Below are 27282 nucleotides of genomic sequence, written 5' to 3'. Positions count from 1 at the left end.
AGTAAGTGGTGCTTGTTTTAAAGAATTTTTACTTGTTGCACTGTGCTCTGAACTTCATAATCTTTGAATCTTTTTAACACTGTTTTGAGATTTTGAAGATGTTCCTGGTCATCCTTACTGGTAACATTGATGTCACCCAGGTAACAATGAGTGCATAGCCAGCCTTGCAGCTCCTGGTCCATAGCTTTGTGCCAGAATGCAGATGCAGATGCTACTCCAAAAATAACCCTATTGTATCAATTACACCCTCTGTGAGTGCTTATGGTGAGAAACACTTGGGACTCTTCTTAAATCTCCATCAGTAGTGTTACATACTTCATGGATATCTTGTGACTGTCTTATGGGGATGATGTAATGGTCTTGTGGAGGTCCCATGATGTAATTTTCCTGCTGATGTGAGGTCACGTGATGACCTGTTCTCGACAGGTATATAAGTGTAGACCCCGGTGACACAGTTAGTTTTCAGTTAGATTATCAGTCAAATGCTCCGCTATGTGGCTTATTAATCTCATGACGCAGTATAGTTTTAAAATAGAGTTTTACGTTCTATTGTAAGGTACAAAAATGTTGGGCCAGTAGTTTAACTAATAGCTGCCAGGTTTGTTGATGTACCTTTTCAGTAATATTGGAGAGTGAAGACGGGAACCTGAAGGAGTCATTCGACAGTTTTGGGGAGAATCGACCATTATTGAATTCGTTCAAGGAAGAGTGATCTGCATGAGATAACCTCTGCTAAAAACAGCAGAAAAGGCTGTGCAGTATCTAGTATCCAGAGGGAAAGGTCAGTGCCTTTAAACTGTTTTATTTCTGTCGTCGTGAATCCTGCGGACAAGGCAGGATCCGGCTGGGATTGGCAGTGACGTTGAGTCTTCGAGGAATTCTTTACTTCAGGAAAGTCTCTCCTAATTGACTTTATAAATCTCTTGGACTTTGAAATTTACCATTCTAAGAACTGTGTTTGAATTTACCACTTTAAGACTGTTTTCGCATTTATCGCTTTAAGAACTAGTACTGAGTGGCAGTTTGTTAAATGGCCGCATAGCAGTTTACTTACTGTTAAGATTTTTGTTTGTTTACTTTTTTAATATATTGACCAGAATTTAATAAATGTTTGATTATTTTTATAAAACCTGACTCATTTCTATATCCATTGTTGCTGGTCTCGTGACATAATTTGGGGGCACATCGGGATATGTTCCAATTTTGAGCTTAAGTGCTTGTTTAAGTATCAACCTGATGTGGAAAAGGGAAACACTCAATTCTTTTGTTTGATTGGTGTGTGCGTGGTATTCGGCAGCAATGACTATTGACGACTTTATGGAATCACCAAACCCAGAGTTTTTAGCAAAGGTGAATAAGGGTGATGTATCTGAAATTGCTAGAAGGTTGGACCTTAAAAGAATTACGAAGGTTACAACAAAGCCCATAATTCAGAGAAAAATCGTGGAACATTTTATATATTTGGGTGTTTTTGACAAAGCGGAGTTAGATAGGTTCCCTGTAAGTAAAGCAGCGATCCAGTTACACCTGGAACAGGTAGCGTTAGAAAAGCTTAGAGTAGAACCTGACTTGGAACGATGTCGGATAGAAGCTGCAAATAAACAGAGGGAATTTGAAGAAAGAGAAGCAGATAAAAAGGAGTTTGAGCTACAGACGGAGAAATTAAAATTCGAGAATCAGGCTTCCGGTTCTAAGAAACTGTTTATTGCTAGTTGTGAGGTTATTTTGGCTCCTCCATTTAGTGAAGCAGAAGTGGACAAATATTTCTAACATTTCGAAATTGTTGCTCTGAGTTTAGAGTGCGGAAAGAGAGATGGCCAGTGATGTTACAAAGTATAATTAAAGGCAAGGCACAACAAGGTTATACAGCTTTAAATGCTGAGCAAGCACTGGATTATGATATTGTCAAACAGCATATATTGAAGGTGTATGAACTGGTTCCGGAAGCGTATAGAGAAAGATTCAGAAATTTGAAGAAATCTGTGGAATTTGCCTACAAGGAATCTGTGTGTTTTGAGAGATGGGTTTCCTCTAAAAATGTGAATGGGGAGTATAATAAATTAAAAGAGTTGATTTTACTGGAGGAATTTAAAAGGAGCATTCCTGTTGAAGTGAGGACAGACTTAAATGAAAGGGGCACTGCTACATTGCAGGAGACTGCTAAATTAGCTGATGACTATGCTTTAGTTCATAAGAATAAATTTTCTCCAGGTAGGACTTTTAAAAGGAAAATTAGCACAGAGAGTCAAGGTAAACCAGAAATTAAATCTGAAGTTAGTGAGAAAGGTAAGGATGAAGGGAGACATGTGAAGGAAAGACATTTTGGTCTTATCTGTAATTATTTGAAGAAACCTGGGCATATAATAGCTAACTGTTTTCAACTGAAAAAGAAAGAGAAGGAAGCAGTCCCAGATGCTTGTGTGCAGCATATGGAAACACCTGTAAATCCACAGAGTTCGATAAATACCAATGAAGTTTTGTCAGAGTCTGACCAAGTTAAGAAGGGATATGAACATTTTATAACTGAAGGATTTGTATCCTTGAAAGAGGGATCCAATCCTGTACCAATAAAAAAAACTTAGAGATACTGGAGCTTCTCAATCACTAATGTTAGACAGTGTTCTAAAATTTAGTGATGAGTCTGACATTGGTGAGGTAACCTATATAAGAGGAGTTGGGAGTGCCCTTATGCCAGTACATTTACATAGAGTAAATTTAAGGTCAGGGTTAGTTACAGGGCTTGTTAAAGTAGGACTACAACCCAGTTTACCTGTGAATGATGCTTCTCTTTTGTTAGGGAATGACTTAGCAGGTGGACTAGTTTTTCCTGAAGTGCATTTGACAATAAAGCATATTTCTGAGGAACCACAGAGGGATTCTAACACAGATTCCTCCTGTGTTGTAACCCGAGCTATGGCTAAAAAGACTGATGTACAGGATGAGGGTGTTACCCATGACTGTTCAACTTGGGATGTGAATTTTGAGGATGTATCAGAAACTTTCTTACCTTCATTATTTGATCAGGATTTTGGTAGTAAGTCTGACCATGAAGATTCGCCTTTATCTCGGAAGGAGATGATAGCAGAGCAGGGTTGAGATCCTGAGATAGTTAAATTAAAGGAACAAGCTCTTCCAGAGAGTGAAATTGAGAAAGTGGAAGTAGGATATTATTTTGAAAAGGCAGTATTAATGAGGAAGTGGAGATCTCCTACAGTTCTTGCAAGTGAGGATTGGGAAGTTAATCACCAGGTAGTAGTTCCTAAAGTTTATCGGAATGGGATTTTAACTATGGCTCATAGTATGCTTTTGGGTGGCCATCTAGGTGTAAAGAAAACTATGAACAAGGTTTTTAAATATTTTTACTGGCCTCGTTTAAGAAAAGATGTGGCGACATTTTGCAGGACGTGTCATACTTGTTAAATTGTGGGTAAACCTAATCAAGTTTCTCCAGTGGCCCCACTGCAACCAATCCCAGCATTTGGTGAGCCATTTTCCAAAACTATTATAGATTGTGTAGGCCCATTGCAAAAAAACTAAAACTGGACATCAATATTTGCTGACCATTATGTGCACAGCATCTAGGTTTCCAGAGGCAATACCTCTTAGGAATATAACAGCCAAAACTGTGACAAAGGCTCTTATAAAATTCTCTACTTATTTTGGGTTGCCTAAGGAAATACAATCTGATCAAGGTAGTAATTTTATGTCTGGATTGTTTCAGCAGATAGTTTATAAACTGGGAGCAAAACAAGTTACCTCATCTGCATATCATCCAGAATCACAAGGAGCCTTGGAGAGATTCCATTCTACCCTCAAAACTATGAGTAGGACATATTGTGTGGAAAATGAAAAGGACTGGGATGAAGGCATACATTTACTACTTTTTGCAGTAAGAGAGGCAGTACAGGAATCATTGGGTTTTAGTCCTTTTGAACTTGTGTTTGGGCATAGAGTTCGAGGACCTTTGGCCTTGTTGAAAAAACAGTGGGTTAATAAAGAGATACACACTAATTTGCTGGATTATGTTTTGAAATTCAGAGGAAGATTACAGAAAGCTTGTAGCTTGGCCAAGGAAAATTTAAAATTGGCTCAGGAGAAGATTAAAACTTGGTATGATAAGGAAGCTAGGATGAGGTTATTTAAGCCTGGAGATAAGGTGTTGGTTCTTTCCCCGGTGCAAATGAACCCATTACAAGTTAAATTTCATGGTCCTTATGAGATTAAATCTAAAGTAAATCATGTGGATTATGTGATAAAAACTCCAGATCGAAGAAAGCCAACTCAGCTGTGTCATATAAATATGATAAAACCATATTATGAGACAGAGGCTGCTACTATGTCTGTTGTGGTCAATAATGAGTCTGATCTTTCTAAAAACTTAATGGATGATTCATCTGAAACTCACTTTAAATCCAACGTTATTTCTGCCAGGTTACCAAATTCAACAATTCTAGAAAATATTGATGAGAATTAGCTCATTTACAACCAGAGCAGAGAGAGCAGATGAAACAGTTAATTTTTAAATATAGTGTCTTCCACAGTGAAAAATGATGCAAAATACTCATTTAGTTCATTTGCCATCTTCTTGTCCCCCATTATTAATTCTCCTGCCTCATTTTCTAGCTGTCCTATACCCAAACTCATCTCTCTCTTATTTTTGCATACTTGAAAAAGCTTTTATTATCCACTTTGATATTATTTGCTAGCTTGCTTTTGTATTTCATCTTTCCCTTCTAATAATTCTTTTAGTTGCTCACTGTAGGTTTTTAAAAACTTCCCAATCCTCTACCTTCCCATTAATTTTTGCTTTGTTGTATGTCCTCTCTTTGTTTTTACATTAGCTTTGACTTCCCTTGTCAGCCACAGTTGTAATATTTCACCATTTGAGTATATCTTAATTTTTGGAATACTGTACACATGTCCTGCACCTTCCTCATTTTTCCCAGAAACTCACGCCATTTGGTGCTCTGCTGACATCCCTGCCAGCAGGTCCTTCCAATTTACTTTGGTCATCTCTTTTCTCATACCGCTGTAATTTCCTTTACTCCTCTGAAATACAGCCTGTATATAACTACCATCAGGATCCTTTTACCCCCGCAGTTTCTTAACTCAACCCCCAAGGATTCAACATCTTCTGATCTTATGTCACATCTTTCTACTGATTTGATGCCATTTTTTACCAGTGGACCTTTACCACCCCCTCTGCCTACTTTCCTATCCCTCCGATACAATGTGTAAACTTGGACATTCAGCTCCCAACTCCAATCACCCTTCAGCCACGATTCAGTGATGGCCACTACATTATACCTGCCAATCTCTAACAGTGTCATTCTCATCATGATCAGATTTTTTCATCAACAGCATGCAAATTAGTGCTTTTTTTTGAAACCATAACTTGTCTTTTTATCTTTGTCTCTTCCCTGTACGGTCCATTTATTTTTGTCTGCCTGACGTGGTCTTTGTATGTATCCTACTTTGTTACACTTTCTGCAAATTTTGCCTTTAAATCAGCATTGGTCCTGTGAATGTGAGTCCCTGCCACAACGGTAGCAAGATGTGTTTGGCTAGGAAGGTTTCTGTTTAGATGTTTCCATTTTGTTCATGGTCACTTTCATTCCTGACTCCAGTTCATCTGCGTCACTGCCTGCTATTTCAGTCAATACAGAAATTTCAACTGCTCTTTTAAATGTGAGTTGTCTTTCAGATAGGAGCTGTTTTTGAATGCTTTCTAGAAAGATTCCACAAACTAAACAATCATTTAGTGCCCCATCAAGCCCATCACTGAACTGACAATGCTCAGTTTTTTTAAAAATTCAGTCACGTATGCTGAAATGGTCTCTCCTTTCTTTTGATTCTGCTTATGAAACCTAAAGCATTCTGCAATCAACAATGGTTTCAGTTCTCAATATTCCTACATTACATTCGTGATATCAGCAAAGCTAATTTTGTCTGGTTTGGTTGGAGCAGTTAAACTTCTGAGCAAACTTAATGCTTTTAAACCCAATGCATTCAGCAAAATTCACTCTTCATTGACTATTCTATATGCTTTATTATACTACTCAATTCACTCAGTATATAAAATCCAGATATCTGTTGTGCAATTGTACACATCAATCTTTCCAACATAACTAGATAGTTCTGTTCCTTTGAAATTTATGATTATTATTACCCAGATTATTTATGAACCTATGAATTCATTCTTTTTTCTTCTCTTCTTAACTCGAGCGTCTTTTTGCTCTTGCAAAAAAAGTGCTGAATTTTTTAAAACTCAAAGTTTAAAAGTTCAAATTTCAAAGTAAATTTATTATCCTAGTGCATATATGTCACCATATATGTCTCTGAGATTCATTTTCTTGTGGGAATATTCAATAAATCAATGATAGGATAATAACCATAACAGAATCAGTGAAAGACTGCACCAACTTTGGGATTCAACCAATGTGCAAAAGACAACAAACCGTGCAAAGACAAAAAGAAAGAACTAATATATAGACAATAAATATCAAGAACATGAGATGAAGAGTCCTTGAAAGTGAGTTGATAGGTTCGTAGGAGTAATTCAGTGATGGGGTATGTCCAGTTGAGTGAAGTTAAACCCTTTGGTCCAAGAGCCTGATGGTTGAGGGGTAATAACCGTTCCTGAACCTGGTAGTGTGAATTGTGGAGCTCCTGTACTTTCTTCCTGATGATAGCAACAAGAAGAGAGTATGACCTCACCTGGTTGATAGGTATCCCTGAGAATGGATGCTGCTTCCCTGAGACAGTGCTTCGTGTATAGAAACATAGAAACATAGAAAATAGGTGCAGGAGTAGGCCATTAGGCCCTTCGAGCCTGCACCGCCATTTATTATGATCATGGCTGATCATCCAACTCAGAACCCCACCCCAGCCTTCCCTCCATACCCCCTGATCCCCGTAGCCACAAGGGCCATATCTAACTCCCTCTTAAATATAGCCAATGTACTGGCCTCAACTGTTTCCTGTGGCAGAGAATTCCACAGATTCACCACTCTCTGTGTGAAGAAGTTTTTCCTAATCTCTGTCCTAAAAGGCTTCCCCTTTATCCTCAAACTGTGACCCCTTGTTCTGGACTTCCCCAACATCGGGAACAATCTTCCTGCATCTAGCCTGTCCAATCCCTTTAGGATTTTATATATGCTCAAAGGTGATGAGGACTTTACCCGTGCTGGACTGGGCTGTATCCATTACTTATAGTAGGATTTTTCAAGGGCATTGGTGTTTTCATACCAGGCTGGCAATGGAGCTGTGCTTAGCCACACAGCCAGTAGAGCAGGGGGCTAAGCAAATCGTCTTGTGCTGCACCTGTGCTGATGGAGACTGTGGAGGAGATGCTGTTGCAAATCTGAACTTGAACATCTCGCTGCGCTTCGACAGGTAGGTAGTCGTCAGGTTCATTTAAAACTTCCTCATCATCTCTGTTGCATTTTTAACTCTAAAACATAAAACTAATTGAAAGAAAAACACGCGGAAACCAGGTGACTGTGTACACTTTGTGTCTTTACTTATGATATAGATAGATAGATAGATATACTTCATTAATCCCGAGGGAAATTGGGTAGCGTAATGCCTGTATACCATTCACGTACCTTTACATATAATCGGTAATGAATTAACTAAACAAATGTTTAATCAAACAATAGACAGTATTTACTGCATTACTCACATGTAAATATTAAATACACAATACACTGAAATATTAAATACACAACATACAGTGCAGATAAGTGATAAGGTGCGAGGTCATAGAGGTTGATTGTGAAATTAAAAGGCCACCTTGTCAAACAACAGAGCTATTTAAATGGCTTATTGCAACAGAGTTGCACCTGTCTTTGAACCTGTTCATACGTGCTTTCAGGCTTTTCCCTAATGGGAGAGAGAAGAAGAGAACATGACTGAGGTGGATGAAGTCTTTGATCATTCTGGCCTCTTTACTGAGATAGTGAGAAGTACAGACAGAGTCCATGGATGGGAGGCTATTTTCTATGATATGCTGACCTGTATCCACAACTTTCTGAGTTGCTCAGCAGCACTAACTGCTCTGTCAACGTAACTTTGAACAGAGTGGCGAATCCATTACTTACAGCAATAAGAGCCAACACCACATTCAGAATCAGATTTAACATCATTGGCATGTGCTGTGAAATTTGTTATTTTGCAACAGCAGTACATTGCATTACATAATAATAAAACTATAAATTACTGTAAGAAGTATATTATAAATAAATGTAATTGCTGCAGCTGCATGATCTGGGAGCTGGTGGACCCCATTGTGGTTCCTGGTGACCACATCTGCAGCTGCTTGAGGAACTTGGGCTCAAAGTTGATGACCTGGAATCTGAGCGTCAAACACTGTGGCACATCAGGGAGGGGGAGAGTTACCTGGACACTTTGTTTCAGGAGGCAGTCACACCCATTAGATTAGCTGCCTCAAATTCGGTCTGTGACAGAGAGTGAGGTGGGTTGTGGGATCCAACGGACAGTGCTGGAGGAGCCTCAGCCCTTGAGCTTGTCCAACAGGTCTGAGATTCTGAGATTCCACTGTGTGGATGAGAGTGGGGGCTGTAGGAAGGATGTGGCACTGTAGTTCAGCGAGCCACTCAAGAGAGGAGGGAGAGAAGAGAAATGTAGTGGTAATTGGGGTTAGTATAGTCAGGGGAATAGACAGAGTTCTCTGTCATGAAGATAGAGCGTATTGAAGGCTGTGTTACCTGCCTGGTGCCCAGGCTCAGCACATCTTATCTGACCTGCAGAGGAACTTGCAGTGGGAGGGGAAAGATCTAGTTGTCATGGTCCATGTAGGCACCAATGACATAGGTAGAATGAGGAAAGAGGTTCTGTGGAGGGAATATGAGCAGCTACAGACTAAATTAAAGTGCAGAACCAAAAAGGTGGTAGTCTGTGGATTACTACCCCCTGAGCCACTCGCAAATTGACATAGAGTCAAGAAGATTAAAGAGTTAAATGCGTGGCTCAGGGATTGGTGTGGGAGAAGTGGGTTTGAATTCATGGGAAATTGGCACCAGTATTGGGGAAGGAGGGAGCTGTTCCAATGTTTCGGGCTCCACCTGAACCATGATGGGACCTGGATCCTCGTGAATCACATAACTGGGGCTGTGGATAGGGCTTTAAACTAAATAGTAGGGAGTTGGGTTCAACAGATTGGAGAAGTATGGATAAAGTAAAAGAGAAAAGTGTGAATAAAGTAAGAGCAAAAGATAAAAAAGAGAAAAGTAAGAACGGAGTGAAAAAAAGTCAAGTGCAAAAGAGAAAAAGATTACAAGATTATAAAAGCACCATGAGTGTAAGGGCACTTTATCTGAATGCTTGCTGTATTCGAAATAAGGTCAGTGAACTTGTGGCACAAATCAGTACGAAGGGATATGACTTAGTGGCCATTGCAGAGATGTGGTTGCAGGGTGGAGAGGATTGGGAATTAAATATCCAAGGTTATCAGGTATTGAAGAATAAGCATGAAGGTAAGGAAGGTGGGTAGCACTCTTAATTAAAGATGAGATCAGGTCAATAGTGAGAGACGATATCAAATCTAAGGAACAGAACGTTGAATCCATCTGGGTAGAGATTAGGAATAGTAAAGGGAAAAAAAAATCACTGCTGGGAGTTGTATATAGGCCACCGAATAATAACGTCACAATGGCACAGATAATAAACAGAGGAATATCTGAGGCATGAAAGAATGGAACAGCAGTTACCATGGGGGTTGTTAACTTGCACATAGTTTGGGTGAATCAAGTTGGTCGAGGCAGTCTTGTGGAGGACTTTATAGAACACATTTGTGATAGATTTCCTGAACAGCATGTTACTGAACCTATAAGTGAACGTGTTATCTTAGATCTGGTCCTATGCAATGAGACAGCTCAAATTAGTGATCTTGTAGTCAGAAATCCTCTTGGAAATAGTGATTGCAGTATGGATGAGTTTCTTATACAAATGGGAGGTGCAATAGTTCAATCCAAAACTAGTGTATTATGCCTAAACAATGGAGACTACAAGGGGATGAGGGAGGATTTGGCTAGTATAGACTGGGAACACGGGCTATATGGTGGGACAGTTGAGGAACAGTGGAAGACGCACAAAGAGATTTTTCACAGTGCTCAACAAAAGTATATTCTAGCTAAAAGCAAGGACAGTAAGGGCATGGAGAGCCAGCCTTGGATAATGAAGGAAATAAAAGAAGGCATCAAACTAAAAGCTCATGGGTAGTCGCCAATAGTGGGAAACTGGAAGATTGGGAAAACTTTAAAAAGCAACAAAGAGCCACTAAGCAAGCAATAAGGAAAGGGAAGCTAGATTATGAAAATAAACTTGCACGAAGTATAATGGATAGTAAAAGATTTTAATAATTATATAAAACAGAAAAGGGTGGCCCAAGTGAACTTATGTCCCTTGGAGGATGAGAAGGGTGGATTGATATTGGGTAATAAGGAAATGGCAGAGGCTTTGAATGACTATTTCGTGTTGGCCTTCATGATGTAAGACACATCTAATATGCCAAAGAGAGATGTTATGGATGCGATGGGAGATGAGGACCTCAATGCAATAGTTATCACTAAAGATGTAGTGTTGAGCAAAATTATGGGCCTGAAGATAGACAAGTTCCCTGGTCCTGATGGAATGCATCCCAGGGTACTGAAAGAAGTGGCAAAAGTTATTGTAGAGGCTTTGGTCATAATTTACCAAAATTCTTTGGACTCTGGGAAGGTCCTGGCAGATTTGAAGATGGCGAAGGTCATGCCACTGTTCAAAAAATGATGTATACATAAGGCAGGTAAATATAAGCCAACTAGTTTAACATCTCTAGTTGGGGAAAATGCTTGAAGCTATCATTCAAGAAGAAATAGCAAGGCATCTGGAAAGAAATGGATTCATCAGGCAGATGCAGCGTGGATTCAGCAAAGGCAGATCCTGTTTGACAAACTTACTGGAGTTCTTTGAGGATATAACAAGCACAGTGGGCAGAAGAGAGCAGATGGATGTTATTTACCTGGGTTTCCAGAAGGCGTTTGATAAGGTGCCACATAAAAGACTTATCCATAAGATAAGGATGCATAGAGTTGGTGGTGATGTATTAGCATGGATAGAGGATTCATTAACTAATAGAAAACAGAGTTGGCATACATGGATGTTACTCTGTTTGGCAATCAGTGATGTGTGGTGTGCCGCAGGGGTCGGTGCTGGGCCCACAAATGTTCATGATATACATTAACGATCTGGAGGAGGGGACTGAGTGTAATGTATCAAAGTTTGCTGATGACACTAAATTGAGTGGAAAAACAAATTATGCAGAAGATATGGAGATGTTGCAGAGCGATATAGATAGGCTAAGTGAGTGGCAAGGGTTTGGCAGATGGAGCACAATGTTGATAAACCGTGGTCATCCACTTTGGAAGGAAAAATGGAAGATCAAATTATTATTTAAATGGTAAAAGATTGCAGCATTCTGTTGTGCAGAGGGACTTGGGAGACTTGTGCATATAACTATATAACCATATAACAATTACAGCACAGAAACAGGTCATCCTGGCCCTTCTAGTCCGAGCCGAACTCCTACTCTCACCTAGTCCCACCGACCTGCACTCGTTCCATAACCCTCCATTCTCTTCCTGTCCATATATCTATCCAAATTAACTTTAAACGACACCATCAAACCTGCCTCAACCACTTCTGCTGGAAGCTTGATCGAAACAGCCACCACTCCCTGAGTAAAGTATTTCTCCCTCATGTTACCCCTAAACTTTTGCCCTTTAACTCTCAACTCAAAATGCATGAATCACTAAAGGTTGGTTTTCAGGTGCAGCAGACTATGAAGAAGGTAAATGGAATGTTGGCCTTCATTGCTAGAGAGATTGAATTTAAGAGCAGGGAGGTTATGCTGCAACTATACAGGGTTTTGGTGAGGCTGCACCTGGAGTACTGTGTGCAGTTCTGGTCTCCATACTTGAGGAAGGATATACTGATTTTAGAGGCGGTGCAGAGCAGATTCACCAGGTTAATTCCAGAGATGAGGGGTTTAAACTATGAGGAGAGATTGAGACACCTGTGACTGTACTCACTGGAATTCAGAAGAATGAGAGGAGGTATTATAGAAACATATAAATTTATGAAAGGGATAGATAAGATAGAGGCAGGAAAGTGGTTTCCTCTGGTAAGTGAGACCAGAACTAGGGGACATAGCCTCAAGATTCAATGGAGTAGATTTCGAATGGAGATGAGGAGGAACTGCTTTTCCCAGAGAGTGGGAAATCTGTGGAATTCTGTACCCAATGAAGCAGTGGCGGCTGCCTCAGTGAATATATTTAAGACAAGGCTGGATAGAGTTTTGCATAGTAGGGGAGTTGAGGAGAGGGAGCGGGAAGCACCAAAGAGACATTCTGTAATGATCAATAAACCAGTTGTTTGGAATCAACTGACCTTGCCTAGTGTCTCAGGGCTGGGTGTGCCTGCACCTGTGCCACCCCCACCCCGGGCACATCTGCTCTCTCACCTCTCCCACACCCCTCCTACAGTGCTCCACCCTCGACATTCCCATATCTATGCTCTTTCCAAATTTGCAAACTCACTGTACGGTCCACGTTAACAATACAGTACTGTGTAAAAGACTTAAGCATCCAGGCATATATATGCTCCTAAGACTTTTGGTCAGTACTGTATATCTGCAGATATTGCAGATATAGAGAGTATCTGACAGGAAAAATTAACTGATGTTCGAACACTTTAACTACATGAAACGCAGCCAAAGGAAGTTAAACAATTGCACGGCTTTCAGCTCAGATGAAGAGCTCTCGATTGTCCTGTAGATGTTATCTGGCCAGCCTAACCGTTTTTCAAGTCACAGACTGCAATATCCTGACCAGGAAACAAGAGAAGGGAACTTGCTAAAAATGATGTGGTGATCTAACATGCATTGAAGTTTGGCTGCACTGGTCATTTGTATCATGATGGTGATTCGCTGTTCAAAGTTTAAAGTAAATTTATTATCAAAATATGTATTCAGTATGTCACCATATACCTCCCAGAGATTCATTTTCTTGCAGACATCCACAGCAGAACAAAGAAATACAATACAGTTGATGAAAGTCATACATAAGGACTGACAATCAATATACAAAAGAAGACAAAATGTGCAAATAAATAATAAACAAATAAATGATACTGATGACTTAAGTTGTAGTTAGTAATGATACAGAATCAGTGAAGCTTGTCAAAAGCTGATGTACAAAGTTCGAAGCAAGATTATTACCAAAGTATGTACATGTTACCAGCTAGTATTTTTACGGTACGCACCTGACCGTGCCAGTTCCAATTCTCTGCAGAACGGATAGCTGGCATGGCCCCTTTAAAGATTCTGGCTTGCTCTGCTAATTGGCGGCCATGTTTTGACATTTAAAGAGCATCTGAATGCAGCTTCAGTCCTCAATAGTCAGCTCAAGTTTGGTTCAGGCTGAGATTGTATTTAGGATTTCTGTTTCATTTGGATTCTCATCTAGTCTCGTCAGGTTTTCCTCTAGTATCCAGTCAAGAACCTTGTTCTCATCTCAGTCTTGAAATCGTGTCTCTTTTCTAGACTCTGGATAACTCCAGCACTTGGGGCCTTACCATCCTCACTTAGGCCTCTCGTCACAATGACCATGTGATTAATTTTCTTGCAATCATTTACAGGAAAAAAGGAAAGAGAATTTTACAAAAAAAATGTATAAACGGAGACTAACTGACACACAACCATTGTGCAGAAGAAGAAAAACTGAGCAAACAAAAAAGAATACTGGGAACATGAGTTGGACAGATTCCTAGAAGTGCGTGTGCAGTTTGCAGAATCAGTTCAGAGTGAGTTGTGGTAAATGAAATTATCCATGTTGGTGGTTTTGAACTCTATTTGTGTTTCATTTCATTTCAACTAACCACCTTAACTCAACTTAACTTTGAGACTGAGTCATTAAATGATTCAAAATCATGATAAAAAACAAAAATCATCTGGTATAGTATGTCTCATTACTTTAATAAAGTGAGTAAATAATTCACTTAGAGTCAGACAGCTCCCCTACCAAGCAGAGCAGAAATTTCAAACAAATCCATACCATTCATTGAAAGTTATGGTGATAGAACCATAGAACAATACAGCACAGAAACGGGCCCTCAGTCCATCTCATCCATGCCAAACAAGATAACTATTTAAACAGTTCCATTTTTCTGTATTTGCCTCATATGCCACTGGATTTTCCCTAACCATGTATTTATCCAAATGTTTTTTAAATGTTGTTTTTCTCCCTGCTTCAATCACTTTCTCCTGCTGTTTGCTCCATATACAGTACTAAGCATAACTCTTAGGTGTATGTATATGTATGTACCTAGTGAGAGATCATTGATATGAAATATCAACTCTTTTTATATCTCTACAGATGCTGACTGACCCTATGTTTATCTTTATGTCAGATTTTGCTTTGAAGAATAATACAATTAGATTTGTAAGTGACTTTTTCCCTTATTGTTGTCAACTTTTGACTCAACAGTGTCTTATGCTGGGCATAGAGCATTTCGCCAGTTATTTCTTTCTTATGCAGCTTCTCATTTCATTTTCTCCCCTTATCCCATTGACATGATTGTTGTGGGACAAGAGCAGGGTTCTGAATTCACTCACAAGCCAGCATCTATTGCCATTTTTAGTTTTTTTTTCTGAACTGCAGGGCCTTTTCAGAGGGCAGTACATTGCCACAGTCTGTAGTCACATATGGGTCAGAATAGGTAAAGAGGATAAGGAGTGCTCATGGGGGGTTTTCACATCAATGCACACAAAATGCTGAAAGAACTCAGCAGCAGGTCAGGCAGCATCTATGGGAAAGAATAAAGAGGTGATGTTTTGGGATGAGACCCTTCCTCAAGACTCCTTGAGTAGTGAATTCCAAAGTGTTGACCTGAGATATTGACTCTTTTTTTCCTCTCCATATATGCTGCCTGACCTGCTAAAAGATAGCTGGGTTGTTTGCTTTCAAACAAAACAGATAAAGCTGTGTAAAACTAATGAGTGGCCCAGACAGGGTGAGCAAAAGGATACACATAATCCCTCCTGAGAGTGGCTTCATCTTGGCAGAAGAGGAAGCCATGGTCCAATGTGCTGGAATGGCAATGGGGATTGAAATTGTCTCTCAGTTTGGAGCAGCAACACCTTATATTCCATCTAGGTAGCCTCCAACCTGATGGCATGAACATTGATTTCACTCTCAGGTTGGAAGAACAACACCTTATATTTTGTCTAGGAACCCCCTATCCTGATGGCATGAAGATTGATTCCTCCAACGTCTGGTAAATTTTCCCCCTCCCCCTTACCCTCTTCTTCATTTCCCCACTCAGACCCCCCTCTTACCTCTTCTCCTCACCTGCTATCACCTCTCCCTGGTGCTCCTCCTCCTTCCTTTCTCCCCATGGTCCAGTCTTCTTTCCTATTGGATTCGTCCTTCTTCAGTCTATTATTTTTTCCACATTTTACCCCCCTTCTTCTTACTTCGTCTCTCCCCTCCCCCCCACCTACCTGGCTTAACCTATCACCTAGCGTGTCCTCCTTCACCTCCTCCACTTTCTTATTCTGACATCTTTCCCTTCCTTTCCAGTCCTGATGAAGGATCTTGGCCCGAAATGTTGCCTGTTTATTCATTTTTCATAGATGCTGCCTGACCTGCTGAGTTCCTCCAGCATTTTGCGTGAGTTACTCTGGATTTCTGGCACCTGCAGAATCTTGTGGTTATGAACAGAAAGATTCTCCTTCCAGGGTATAGAGGTCAATAAGTATGTTATATAGGATCAGAATTCAGAATCAGGTTCATTATCATTGAACATGTGAAATTTTGAGCAACACACAAAATGCTGGAGGAACTCAGAAAGTCATGCAGAATTTGTGGATGGCAATAAACAATCGATGCTTAAGGCTGAGTTCTTTCAGCAGACTCTTTATCCCCCTCCGATGCTGATGCACAATTTGATGAATTCCTCCATCGTTTTGTGTGTGTTGTCATGAAATTTGTTTTTGTGGTAGCAGTATGGTGCAAGACATAAACAATACTGGAAGTTACAACAATAAGTAAGTAACTAAATAGGGCAAAAGAGAAATATTAAGGTTGTGTCCATGGGTTCGTGAAATCTGATGGGGATTTCAGTTAATTGGTGAGAGGTTAGTGAGATTTGGAAGAGCTAGTTTGGAACAAAAACCTTCATGTATACAGTATACTTGAAAAGCAGTGATGAAGAGTGGGTTAAACCTAATGTTCATTTTGCTCAGAATGGGAACAATGGCTAAACCACTCCCTTTTCTGCATCAAATTCAATAATCTTACGAACAGTAATAGTCCTGTAACACAGTAAACCTCATAGTCCAGTGTAAGAAAGACTGGATGCACATGTTCATTGCAGCTTTAAATAAATATTATGTGGAATCTCTGGTCTTTATTGTTCTACGTTATTCCTTGATGAAAAGTATAAATTTTGAGGAATTTGAATTAAATATCTCCCTGATGGCTTTTGGTAACAATTCATCAAAATAAGCAACTAACTAAAACTCAACTGTATAAGGTCACAGTTTACACAGAAAGTGAGAGTAGAATATTTGGTTCCAGGGTTTTAAATGTTTATTTATTTATTGCCCTATAGCATGGAGTAAACCCTTTGAGCTCGATTTAATCCTAGCCCAATCACAGGACAATTTACAATGAACAATTAACCTACCAATCAGTAGGTCTTTGGACTGTGGGAGGAAACTGGAGCACCTGGAGGAAACACACGTGGTCACAGGGGGTACATGAAAACTCCTGACAGTGCGGTGGGAATTGTACCATGGGTGCTGGTACAGTAAAGCATTGTGCTAACCATTATACTACTGTACCTTGCTGTAAGGGGAATTGTAGCGAGCAGGGCCACTGGGGATGGAAAATTATAAGCCATTCTGCCAAGGCTTAATTACAATATTTAATGGTGCATAAAGGCTAAGTAATTGGATACATTTAAAACTGAGGTTGATAGGTTCTTGAAACACACATCAAAGTTTCTGGTGAATGCAGCAGGCCAGACAGCATCTCTAGGAAGAGGTACAGTCGACGTTTCAGGCCGAGACCCTTCATCAGGACTAGATGAGTCCTGACGAAGGGTCTCGGCCTGAAACGCCGACTGTACCTCTTCCTAGAGATGCCGCCTGGCCTGCTGTTCACCAACAACTTTTATGTGTGTTGCTTGAATTTCCAGCATCTGCAGAATTCCTCGTGTTTGCGTTGATAGGTTCTCGATTAGTATGGACATCAAAGGTTAGGGGGAGAAAGCAAAAGAATGGGATTGAGAGGGAAAATAAATCAGTCATGATGGGATGTCAGAGCAGACTCAATGGGCCAAATGGCCTAATTCTGCTCCTATGCCCTATGGGTTTATATGATAGATTTTATTCACATAATCTTCAAAAAAAAACAAACCTATGCAAATACAGCCTATTTGCTTATTGCCGAAATCAGGGCCAGTCACCTGTATAAATTTCCAGCTAAGTCTCAGTTGGTGTATTATCATCAATTATTTGCACAGGGATTGGTTATTTGATATGGAGAAGGTTAGTGGAAGACCTAATGGAGGTGTTCAAAAAAAGAAGGGTTTTAACAGGGTAAGTAAATCCTTTTCAATGACAGAAGCTTCAGTAACCAAAGGGGCACAAACTTAATGTAACTTACAGTGGAAACAAGAGGGAATTAGGGGAAACATTTTATTTTAGGCATTGGGTTATAAGAACTAGAAAGCGTTCTCTGAAAGACAGCAGAAAGTAAGCCAGGTAACTGATTTTAATTAGAAGTTGGCCAAATAATTGAAAGGTTGTAAAAGAAATTTACAGGTCAAGAGGGTAAGAATAGGGGTGAGGAAAGCTTTCAAAGAACTGGGATAGATAATAAATGCAAGAGATTCTATAGCTGCTGGAAAATACACACAAAATGCTGGAGGAATTCAGGAGATCAGGCAGCATCTACGGAAAAGAATAGAGAGTTGACATTTCGGGCCGAGGACAGCTGAAGGGTGTTAGCCTAAAATATCGACAGTTTATTCCTTTCCATAGATGCTGCCTGACCTGCTGAGTTCCTCCAGCACTTTGTGTGGGCTAGACAATGCTGTGACGAATGGCCTCCACTATATCCTCATACCAGGTGCCAACCCTGATTATCATTCCATTTTAGCCACCTGGAAGTTTTCAGAGCCCTAGTTTAGATCTTCCATGAAATGGTTGAGCGTTTGACCGACCTAGTAATGACTGCATTAATTTCAAAGTGCAAAACAATGTCTGAGGGTTTTAACTTTTGACAGTTCAATGTCCATTAACAAGAAATCTTTAATTGTAAAACATCTACTGACCTTTCAATTGGGATTGGGATGTGACATCGCAGCAGACAAATGTAATTCGACTAGACCCATATTTCTGATCAAATTCTGCTTTGGTGACTGCCCCTAGCTCATGGTTGATGTCACATATAACCACCTGAAAGATGAAGAGAATTCCTTTACACCATTGACAACATGTGATGAAGTACGAGCTGTTAAACCAATGCTTCCAAAAAGCATGCCTTCCCTTCAGCTTGAAGATAGCAGAAGCTCCTGTTGTTTGTTTGAACAAGAACAGTAATAAGTGGACTCCACAGCTGTCCACAGCAGCAATATATTCCATAGATTCATCACCCTCTGGCCAAGGAATTCCTCATATCTGTTCTAAAGCAATGTTCTTGTATTTTGAGGCTTTACTCTTTGCTTCTGGACTCTCCCACTACTGGAAACATCCTGTCCAAATCCACACTATCTAGGCCATTCAAAATCGGATAGTTTTTTTTGAAATTCAATGACTCTTCTATGTTTCTTAATGGCTAATTAAATGGTGAAATGGTGAAATGGTGAAATGGGGACACCTCTTTTTCCCTTATCAGGGAGAGAGAGAACCTGTGGAATGTTGAATTGCCAGGTGAACGAATAGTCTTTGGAGTACTGCAAGTCTGGGTCTTTATTGATGCTTTGCTGCACACTTGAGTGCTAGGTGGGCGGGGGGGGGCGCGGTGGCTGATGTTTTTTTGCTGGTGGGGGGGGAATCGTTGCTTTACTGCTGCTTATGCATGGGAAAGGGTGCTGGGGGGCTTTGGGTTCCAACATTTAACTTTCATTCTTTGGGGCACTCCTCTGTTTTCATGGGTGGTTGTGAAGAAAAAGAATTTCAGGATGTATGTTGTATACATTTCTCTGACTTTAAATGTACCTATTGAACCTATTGAATTTGAAATAGTTATACCTTATAAGTGAAACTGAATTTTAAATTAATGTTAGAATGAATTCCCTCAATGACCTGCTAATATTGGGCTCATTGATTCTCTGCTGCCTTCTTTAGACCTCTCCGTTGCACATTCCCACCTGACAAGGAACCTTTTATTTCCCAAAGGATCAGGACAAAGCATATTCATTTGAATAATTTAAACAAAAATATAAAAATTATGTGGAATGTGGCGGAGTTTGGGGAGTGGGACTTCAACTCAAATCTTTCTTTTGTGCTCTGTAAATTGTTCAAAATAATGACTTCATTTTTTTTTTCCCAGTTCGCTGCCTGTGATTATTCCTCATTGCAATAGGGAGTTTAGCCAGCTTAATTGAAGCATAACAGTTGGATTTGTGTGAGCTGACCTTGGCAAGCACCAGCATCAAAAAAAAAGATGTTTCCTGCCAAGGAAGTTGCCAGAGGTTTGCCTGCAGTTTGCCTTAAGCTTGTGACAAACATCATTTTACCGCGGGAAACAAAATCCTGGTCTAACCTTTCATGCAATGGTCATGGGAGCTTGCCATGCTCAAGTCACTGCCCTATTTTTGGAGTTCAAACTGCTTCTGAAGTACGTCAATTAGTGCAAGCGGCTTTGAAGTCAAATAAGGCAATTAAATGCTTGTCTTTCTTTCCACTTAAAAGTGTGCTTGAATTGTTTCATATGGCTTCACTGTAGTGCAGAAAATAGCCATTCAGCCCATCTAGTCCATACTAAACTGTTATTCTTCCTAGACCCATCGACCTGCAGCCAGACCATACTCCTCCCATCCATGTCTTTATCCAATGCTGAAATCGAACAAGCATCCATCACTTGGCAGCTTGTTTTGCACTCTCACCACCGTTTGAGTGAAGAGGTCACCCCTCAGGTTCCCCTTAAATATTTCACCTATTTCCTCCTCTTGTGGAGGATATGCCCTGAGAGAGTACTTCTACCTATGCATATCTCAAATACAATTTAACAATGCTATTTCCAAGACCCCAGTTTCTTGTTAATAAGCTGACTTAATGGTACAGTGATAACTGCTAGAAATATCAGTGGATGAACTTTTCATGTACTTAAGTGACATATTTTCTTTTGGCTGCAAAAATGAAAGTATGATTTAAATAGATTACCGTACGATATTTCTCTCCAAGCTTCTATTACGCACTTCTATTATGAATGAAAGCTGTTTGCATTACTATTGGTCTAAATCCTGGAACTCCTGGAAGCATTCATTTTGAGATTAGAATATAAAAGCAAGGATGTAATGCTGAGTCTTTATAAGGCATTCATCAGATACTTGGAGCATTGTGAGCAGTTTTGGGCCCCTTACCTAAGAAAGGATGTGCTGGCATTGGAGAGGGTCCAGAGGAGGTTCACAAGAATGAACCTGGAATGAACAGGTTAATGTTGATGGCTCTGAGCCTGTACTCACTGGAGTTTAGAAGACTGAGAGAGGAATGTATTAGAAGGAAATATTTATATTTAACACAAACAAGAGAAAATCTGCAGATACTGGATATCCAAGCATAACACACACAAAATGCTGAAGGAAATCAGCAGGCCAGGCTGGATCTATAGAAAAGAATAGACAGTCGCAGTTCAGGGCTGAGACCTGTTATCAGGACTGGAGAGAAAAAACGGGAAGTCAGAGTAAGAAGGTGGGGCAAGTGGAGGAAGAAGTATAAGGAAGTAGGTAATAGGTGAAACTGGGAGAGGGGGAGGGGTGAAGTAAAGAGTTGAGAAGTCGATTGGTGGGAAAGATAGAGGGCTGAAGAAGTGGGAATCTGATAGGAGAGGATAGAAAGCCATGGAAGAAAGGGGAGGGGGAGAAGAAGACGAGAGGGGGGTGGGTGGGAGGGGGGGAGATAGAGAGAGAGATAGAGAGAGAGAGAGAGAGAGAGGGAAGGAGGGTGGGAGGGAGGAAGGGAGGGAGGGAGGAATGGAGAATAGTGAACTGGGTGCCATTACTGGAAGTTCAAGAGATCGATGTTCATGCCATCATGTTGGAGACTACCCAGATGGAATATACAGTGTTATTCCTCCAGCTGAAGTGTGGCCTCATTGTGGCAGTAGAGGAGGCCGTTGACTGACATGTCAGAATGGGAATGAGAAGCAGAATTAAAATGGGTGGCTGCTGGGACATTCTGCTTTTTCTGGCAGACAGAACATAAGTGCTTGTGAAGTGGTCTCCCAATCTATGTCAGGCCTCACTGATATACAGGAGGCCACACGGGAAGCTCCGGATACATTAGATGACCCTGATAGACTCCGAAGTGAAGTGCCGCCTCACCTGGAAGGACTGTTTGGGGCCCAAATGTTATTGAGAGAGGAGGCGTGGAGGCAGGCGTGGCTCTTGTTCCAGTTGCATGGATAAGTACCAGGAGGGAAATCAGTGGGGAGGGACGAATGGACAAGGGAGTTACATAGGGAGCGATTACTGTGGAAAGCAGAAAATAGGGGTGAGGGAAAGATGTGCTTGGTGATGGGGTCCCATTGGAGATGGTGGAAGTTAAGAAGAATTATATGCTGGATATGGAGGCTATTGGAATGGTAGGGGAGGACAAGAGGTACCCTATCCATAGTGGGGTGGCAGGAGGATGGAGTGAGGGCTGATATGCACGAAATAGAAGAGTTATGTGTTAGGGCTGCGTTGATGGTGGAGGAAAGAAAGCGCCTTACTTTGAAGAAGAGGGCATTTCATTAGCTCTGGAACTAAAAGCCTAATCCTGAGAGCAGATGAGGCTGTTCTAGGTCTGAGTCTGGGTCGTGATGAAGGGTCTCAGCCTGAAACATTGACTGTTAACTCTTTTCCATAGATGCTGCCTGGCCTGCTGTGTTCCTCCAGGATTTTGTGTGTGTTACTTTGAGTTCCAGCATCCGCAGATTTTCTCTTGGTTGTTAATAAACCTTATTCTGATTCTGATTCTGTTTCTGATATTATCTTTATGGACTTTTTAAAGGCACTTCCACTGCCCTGCACGGTAATGTGGAACACAGAGTTAAGGTACAGTACTGTGTGAAAGTCTTAGGCACATAGAGTATATATAGCTAGGGTGCCTAAGACTTTTGCACAGCCCTGTTGTTGTTTTATGTATTGCACTGTACTGCTGCCACAAAAGAAGACAAATTTCATGACATTTGTGAGTGATGATAAGCCTGATTCTGCTAAGGGTCTCTATTGTGGACTGAGAGTGGGAAGGAGGCAAGGAGAAAAGGTTGGGAAAAGGGAAAGGGAGACAGGGAGGGAGCGGGAAGCACCAGAGAGACATTCTGTAATGATCAATAAACCAATTGTTTGGAGTCAAATGACCTTGCCTGCACCCACACGAGCCCCAACCACCCCCCCATCCCCCGCCACTGCTGGCACTCCTTCTCTGCCACCCGCGGAGCTCCACCCTCACCATTCCCAACATCCTTTGCTCCCACCGGATATAGAAACTCGCTCTCTGCTCCATGTTGACAAATAAAGTACTGTGCAAAAGTCTTAGGCACCTAGCTCTCTATATATGTGCTTAAGTCTTTTGCACAGTACTTTACATGGAATACAAGGCAAACCAACTAATTGCACACAATATTGCATTGGTGATCAGAGGCAGAAGATGGTGGAAGAAAGACGTTTTTCTATTTGGAAATACCTGTGGTAAACCATGTATATAGGCTGCAACTGGGTTACCTGTCTGGACATGCCTGGACACACCCCTCTGCTGACAGCTCCTGTGGGTCCTCCCACAGACCCCTGAATAAAGGCGATTGTGTCACTGCTTCTCCCTCAGTCCTGGGGCAGATACTCAGCATGGACGTTGGTCCATTTACTGTTAGTAAAAGCCTTTCAGTATTTACTCTACTTCCAGTCTTTTGGAGTAATTGATAGTGCATCATGGCCTGACCTTTATGCACTGCAGGGGCTGGTGCTGATTTTTGTTGCTTGTGATGCATATTGGATGTGAATGTAGGAAACATGACTTTGAAGCCTGTCCAGTCTGCTGGTATTTTTGGGTGGCTAGGATGGACTTTTAAGACTACAGCAGAATATAAGAAACAGAGGGGGAGCATTGTCAGATGGAATTTAATACTGATACCTGCAATGTGATGACTGTTTAGAAGTCAGCTAAGGGGCTAGGGCATATACAGTAAATGGTGGGACACTAAGGAATCCTGATGAACAGTGGGACTTTAGACTTCCAGTGCATAGCTCCCTGAGTGTGCCAACAGAATGAGACAGGATGGTAACGAATCGTCAAAACGAGAGATTCTGCAGATTCTGGAATTCCAAAGTAACACACACAAAATGCTGGAGGAACTCAGCAGCTCAGGCACCATCTATGGAAATGAATGCACAGTCGACGTTTCGGGCCAAGATCTTTCTTCAGGACTGAGAAGGGGTGGGGGGGGGGGAGATGTTGGAATGAAAAGGAAGGAGGAGGAGGAGGAGGCTAGTTAGCGTTGCTTTCTTTCATAAGTTGGGGCATAGAGTTTATGCTGCAAAATTTCAAAACACTGGTTTCACCAACATTAGAGTATTGCAACATTTCTCATCAAGGCACAAGAGGGAGGCTGTCACTGCTCTAGGAGGAGTGTGGAGCAGATTCACCAGGATTTTTCCTGGACTGGAGGATGTTCATTGTGCGAAGAGATTGGGCAGACTGGGAGTGTACTCCCCAGAGTGGATAAGGCTGAACAGAGATCTGATGGAAGTATATCAAATTTGAATTTGAATTTGAATTTGAATTGAATTTATTACTTACATCTTTCATATACATGAGGAGTAAAAACCTTTATGTTACATCTCTGTCTAATTGTGCAATGTGCAATTTATAGTAATTTATAATAAATAGTATGTACAACAGGACAGTCAATATAACATAGAAATACAATTGTACCAGCATGAATTAATCGGTCTGATGGTCTGGTGGAAGAAGCTGTCCCGGAGCCTGTTGGTCCTGGCTTTTATGCTGTGGTACCGTTTCCGGGATGGTAGGAGCTGGAAGAGTTTGTGGTTGGGGTGACTCGGGTCCCCAATGATCCTTCAGGCCGTTTTTACACACCTGTCTTTGTAAATGTCCTGAATAGTGGGAAGTTCACATCTACAGATGTGCTGGGCTGTCCGCACCACTCTCTGCAGAATCCTGCGATTGAGAGAAGTACAGTTCCCACACCAGGCAGTGATGCAGCCAGTCAGGATGTCTCAATTGTGCCCCTGTAGAAAGTTCTTAGGATTTGGGGGCCCATACAAAACTTCTTCATCTGTCTGAGGTGAAAGAGGCGCTGTTGTGCCTTTTTCACCACACAACCAGTAGGTACAGACCACGTGAGATCCTCAGTGATTCAGCCGAGGAACTTAAAGCTGTTCACCCTCTCAACCCCAGATGTCAACAGGAGAACCATAGATAGGGTAGTTAATCAGAAAACTTTTCCCATAGAAGGGGTTATCAAAAACGAGGCAGGAGAGGTTTAAGGCGAGCGGGGAAATTATTTTCTACACAGGGAGTGGCTGATATCTGGAATTTGCTGCCAGATAAGGTGCAGGAATCAGATACAATCACCATATTCCATTGAGGCAGGTTTTTGAACAGGCAAGATATGAACTTACAACAGAGAAATGAGATAAATGTAGATGATCAAAAAGATCAGTATTGATGTGGCTCATTTCTGTGTTGTACATCTCTATGACTTTATGAACTTCATAAATCGTTGAAATCCTTCTCAGAATCAGAATCAGAATCTGGTTTAAGCTCACTGGCATATGTAGGTGAAATTTGTTAACTTTGCAGCAGCAGTACAATGCAATACATAATAATAGAGAAAAAACTGAATTACAGTAGGTATATATATAAATTAAATAGCCAAATTAAATGAATAGAGTAAAAAGAAAAAAAAAACAAATAGAAATAGAAAAGTAGTGAGGTTGAGTTTAATGTCCGTTCAGAAATCGGATGGCAGAGGAAAAGAAGCTGTTCCTGAATCGTTGTGCCCCAACGTACAGTTTTGAAAACCATATACCAGCTGAAGGTCTAACCAGAGTTTTAATATTTAAAGCATTTTCAGATGAAGGGTCTCCATCCTGAAATGTATTTTGGACCCCCCTCTGCTGGTCTCACCTGTCACCTGCCAGCTTGTACTCCTTCTCCTCCCCACTACCTACTTCTTCTGGCTTCATCTCACTGCCTTTCCAGTCCTGGTGAAGGGTCTCAGCCTCAAGCATTGACTGTTTATTTCCTTGCACAGATGCTGCCTGACCTGCTGATTTCCTTCAGCAATTTGTGCGTGTTACATCCTGAAATGCTATCTCTGTAGCTCCTTCCACAGATCCTGTCTGCCCTGCTCTATTGTTTCAGCATTTTATTGTTTCATTTGCAGTTCTTTTAAAATTTTCACCAATCTCTAACAAGATCATCCTATTTCAAAGTTCAAAGTACATTCATTATCAAAATATGTATACATTAAACAACCTTGAGATTTGTCTCCTAACAGGCAGCCACGAAACAGAGAAACTCCCCAAAAAAACCCCATATTTATGGAAAAAAATACTGCCTAACACCCAACGTGCGGAGAATAAAACCACATCATGTCCATAAGAAAATAAAAGAATAAAATAACCAATTAAAAGACCGTCGAGCACCCAATGTGCAATGACAAAGAACATCATGCAAATAGTAACTGCAAGCAAATAACGTTTCTGAAACGTTTCTGAAGTGAAGCCCATAAAGAGAGCTCGAGATGAGGAAAAATCATGGAGCAGCGATCTTAATCGGCCGGTACCTCACCTCGGACCCTGACACCTTGACCTTTTCAATCTGGCCCGGTGCTTTAATCTCCGTCCGAACAATGGGTTCTGCCACTTGGATATGCCAGACTTCAGTGTGTCGATTTGGCCTGTAAGTATCTGCCCGAACATTGTGTTCAGGGCCATCGATACGCTCTGGGGCCTGGACCCTGCTCTTTCATGCTCTTCCAGGTGCTTGGCGATGGGCCGGCCACCTCGCCTTGCCTCAGTTCCGCCACATGGAATTGCCTCCAAGTCCAAAGGGAAGTTACAGACTATCACTTGCGATGATCATTTGCCAGAATAAGCAAGAGTTAACAAAGTATTTAGTTGCTATCCTTTTTTCATTAGCCATCAGACTGAAGTTGTTGAGGTTCTCCAGCGCCATCTTGAATGATTTCTGTACCCAGTTGAGAATTCTACAATTGTCTGTCCTAATTTTACAATTTCCTAATGAAATATTACCACTTTACACTTCTGGTATGTTCAATGTAATCTGACTGTTTCAGATACTGGGTTATGACCCAAGGAAAAAATGGCTGGAGTTGCTTAACTCTTTATGGAAGGGTGTTTATTAAGTGCTTCAAAAATCAAACTTACAAAAATTAGTGAAAATAGTGAAAAGAAAACTGCCAATATTTACAAAAAGCTATCTACTGGAAAGCACAGTTACAGCTTCATACTTATTCTTCCAGTGTGAACTCTTGACAGCCCCCATCTCTCTCTGGACTGACAGCGAAGAACTCCGTTTTATTAGGCATCAGGACACACCATCCTTAATGATCCACAAAGTTAACTGAAGACTACATATGAATTAGACTATGATGCACCCCACAATATAACTACAATCCTATTACAAAATAAACAAAAGTATCTACCTTAAATACAAACAACATATAAGAATTTGCACATCCTCAGTACTAAAGAAATGGGATATTCTGCTGTGTATGGTTGGTTGGAAAGGCACTATAGAACCAACGCGAGTGCATCAGCTCGGTTTAAAAATCATTATGAGAATATACCAAGGAAGACAGTGAAATGCATACGCGCAGTGCAATGACGGCAGAATGGCAATGGTGTGTGTGTGTGTGTGTGTGTGTGTGTGTGTGTGTGTGTGTGTGTGTGTGTGTGGGCATGTGCGCGCACGCTCGTGCGGGTGTGTATAAGGAGTGCGCTTACCAAGTGCGCTCCATC

The 27282-nt window shown here is 41.0% G+C and overlaps 1 protein-coding gene across 2 annotated transcripts in view; it reads right to left on the bottom strand.

The window, feature by feature from the left end:
• LOC134346361 (15-hydroxyprostaglandin dehydrogenase [NAD(+)]-like) overlaps nt 1-27282 on the bottom strand; it is an 81047-nt gene that overhangs the window by 37760 nt on the left and 16005 nt on the right. The window contains exon 2 of one of the 2 annotated variants that reach the window (XM_063047707.1): nt 18403-18526. The exons of the other annotated variant lie outside the window; for it this stretch is intronic. Within the exon in view, the coding sequence (XP_062903777.1) occupies nt 18403-18526 (124 nt within the window). The remainder of the gene's footprint in view (nt 1-18402; nt 18527-27282) is intronic. 2 annotated transcript variants of the gene reach the window in all.

Source organism: Mobula hypostoma, chromosome 5 (genome assembly GCF_963921235.1).
Source record: "Mobula hypostoma chromosome 5, sMobHyp1.1, whole genome shotgun sequence".
Classification (NCBI taxonomy): Eukaryota; Metazoa; Chordata; class Chondrichthyes; order Myliobatiformes; family Myliobatidae; genus Mobula; species Mobula hypostoma.
The sequence above is the reverse complement of the archived record's forward strand: the minus strand, read 5'-3'. Positions and strand labels throughout refer to the sequence as shown.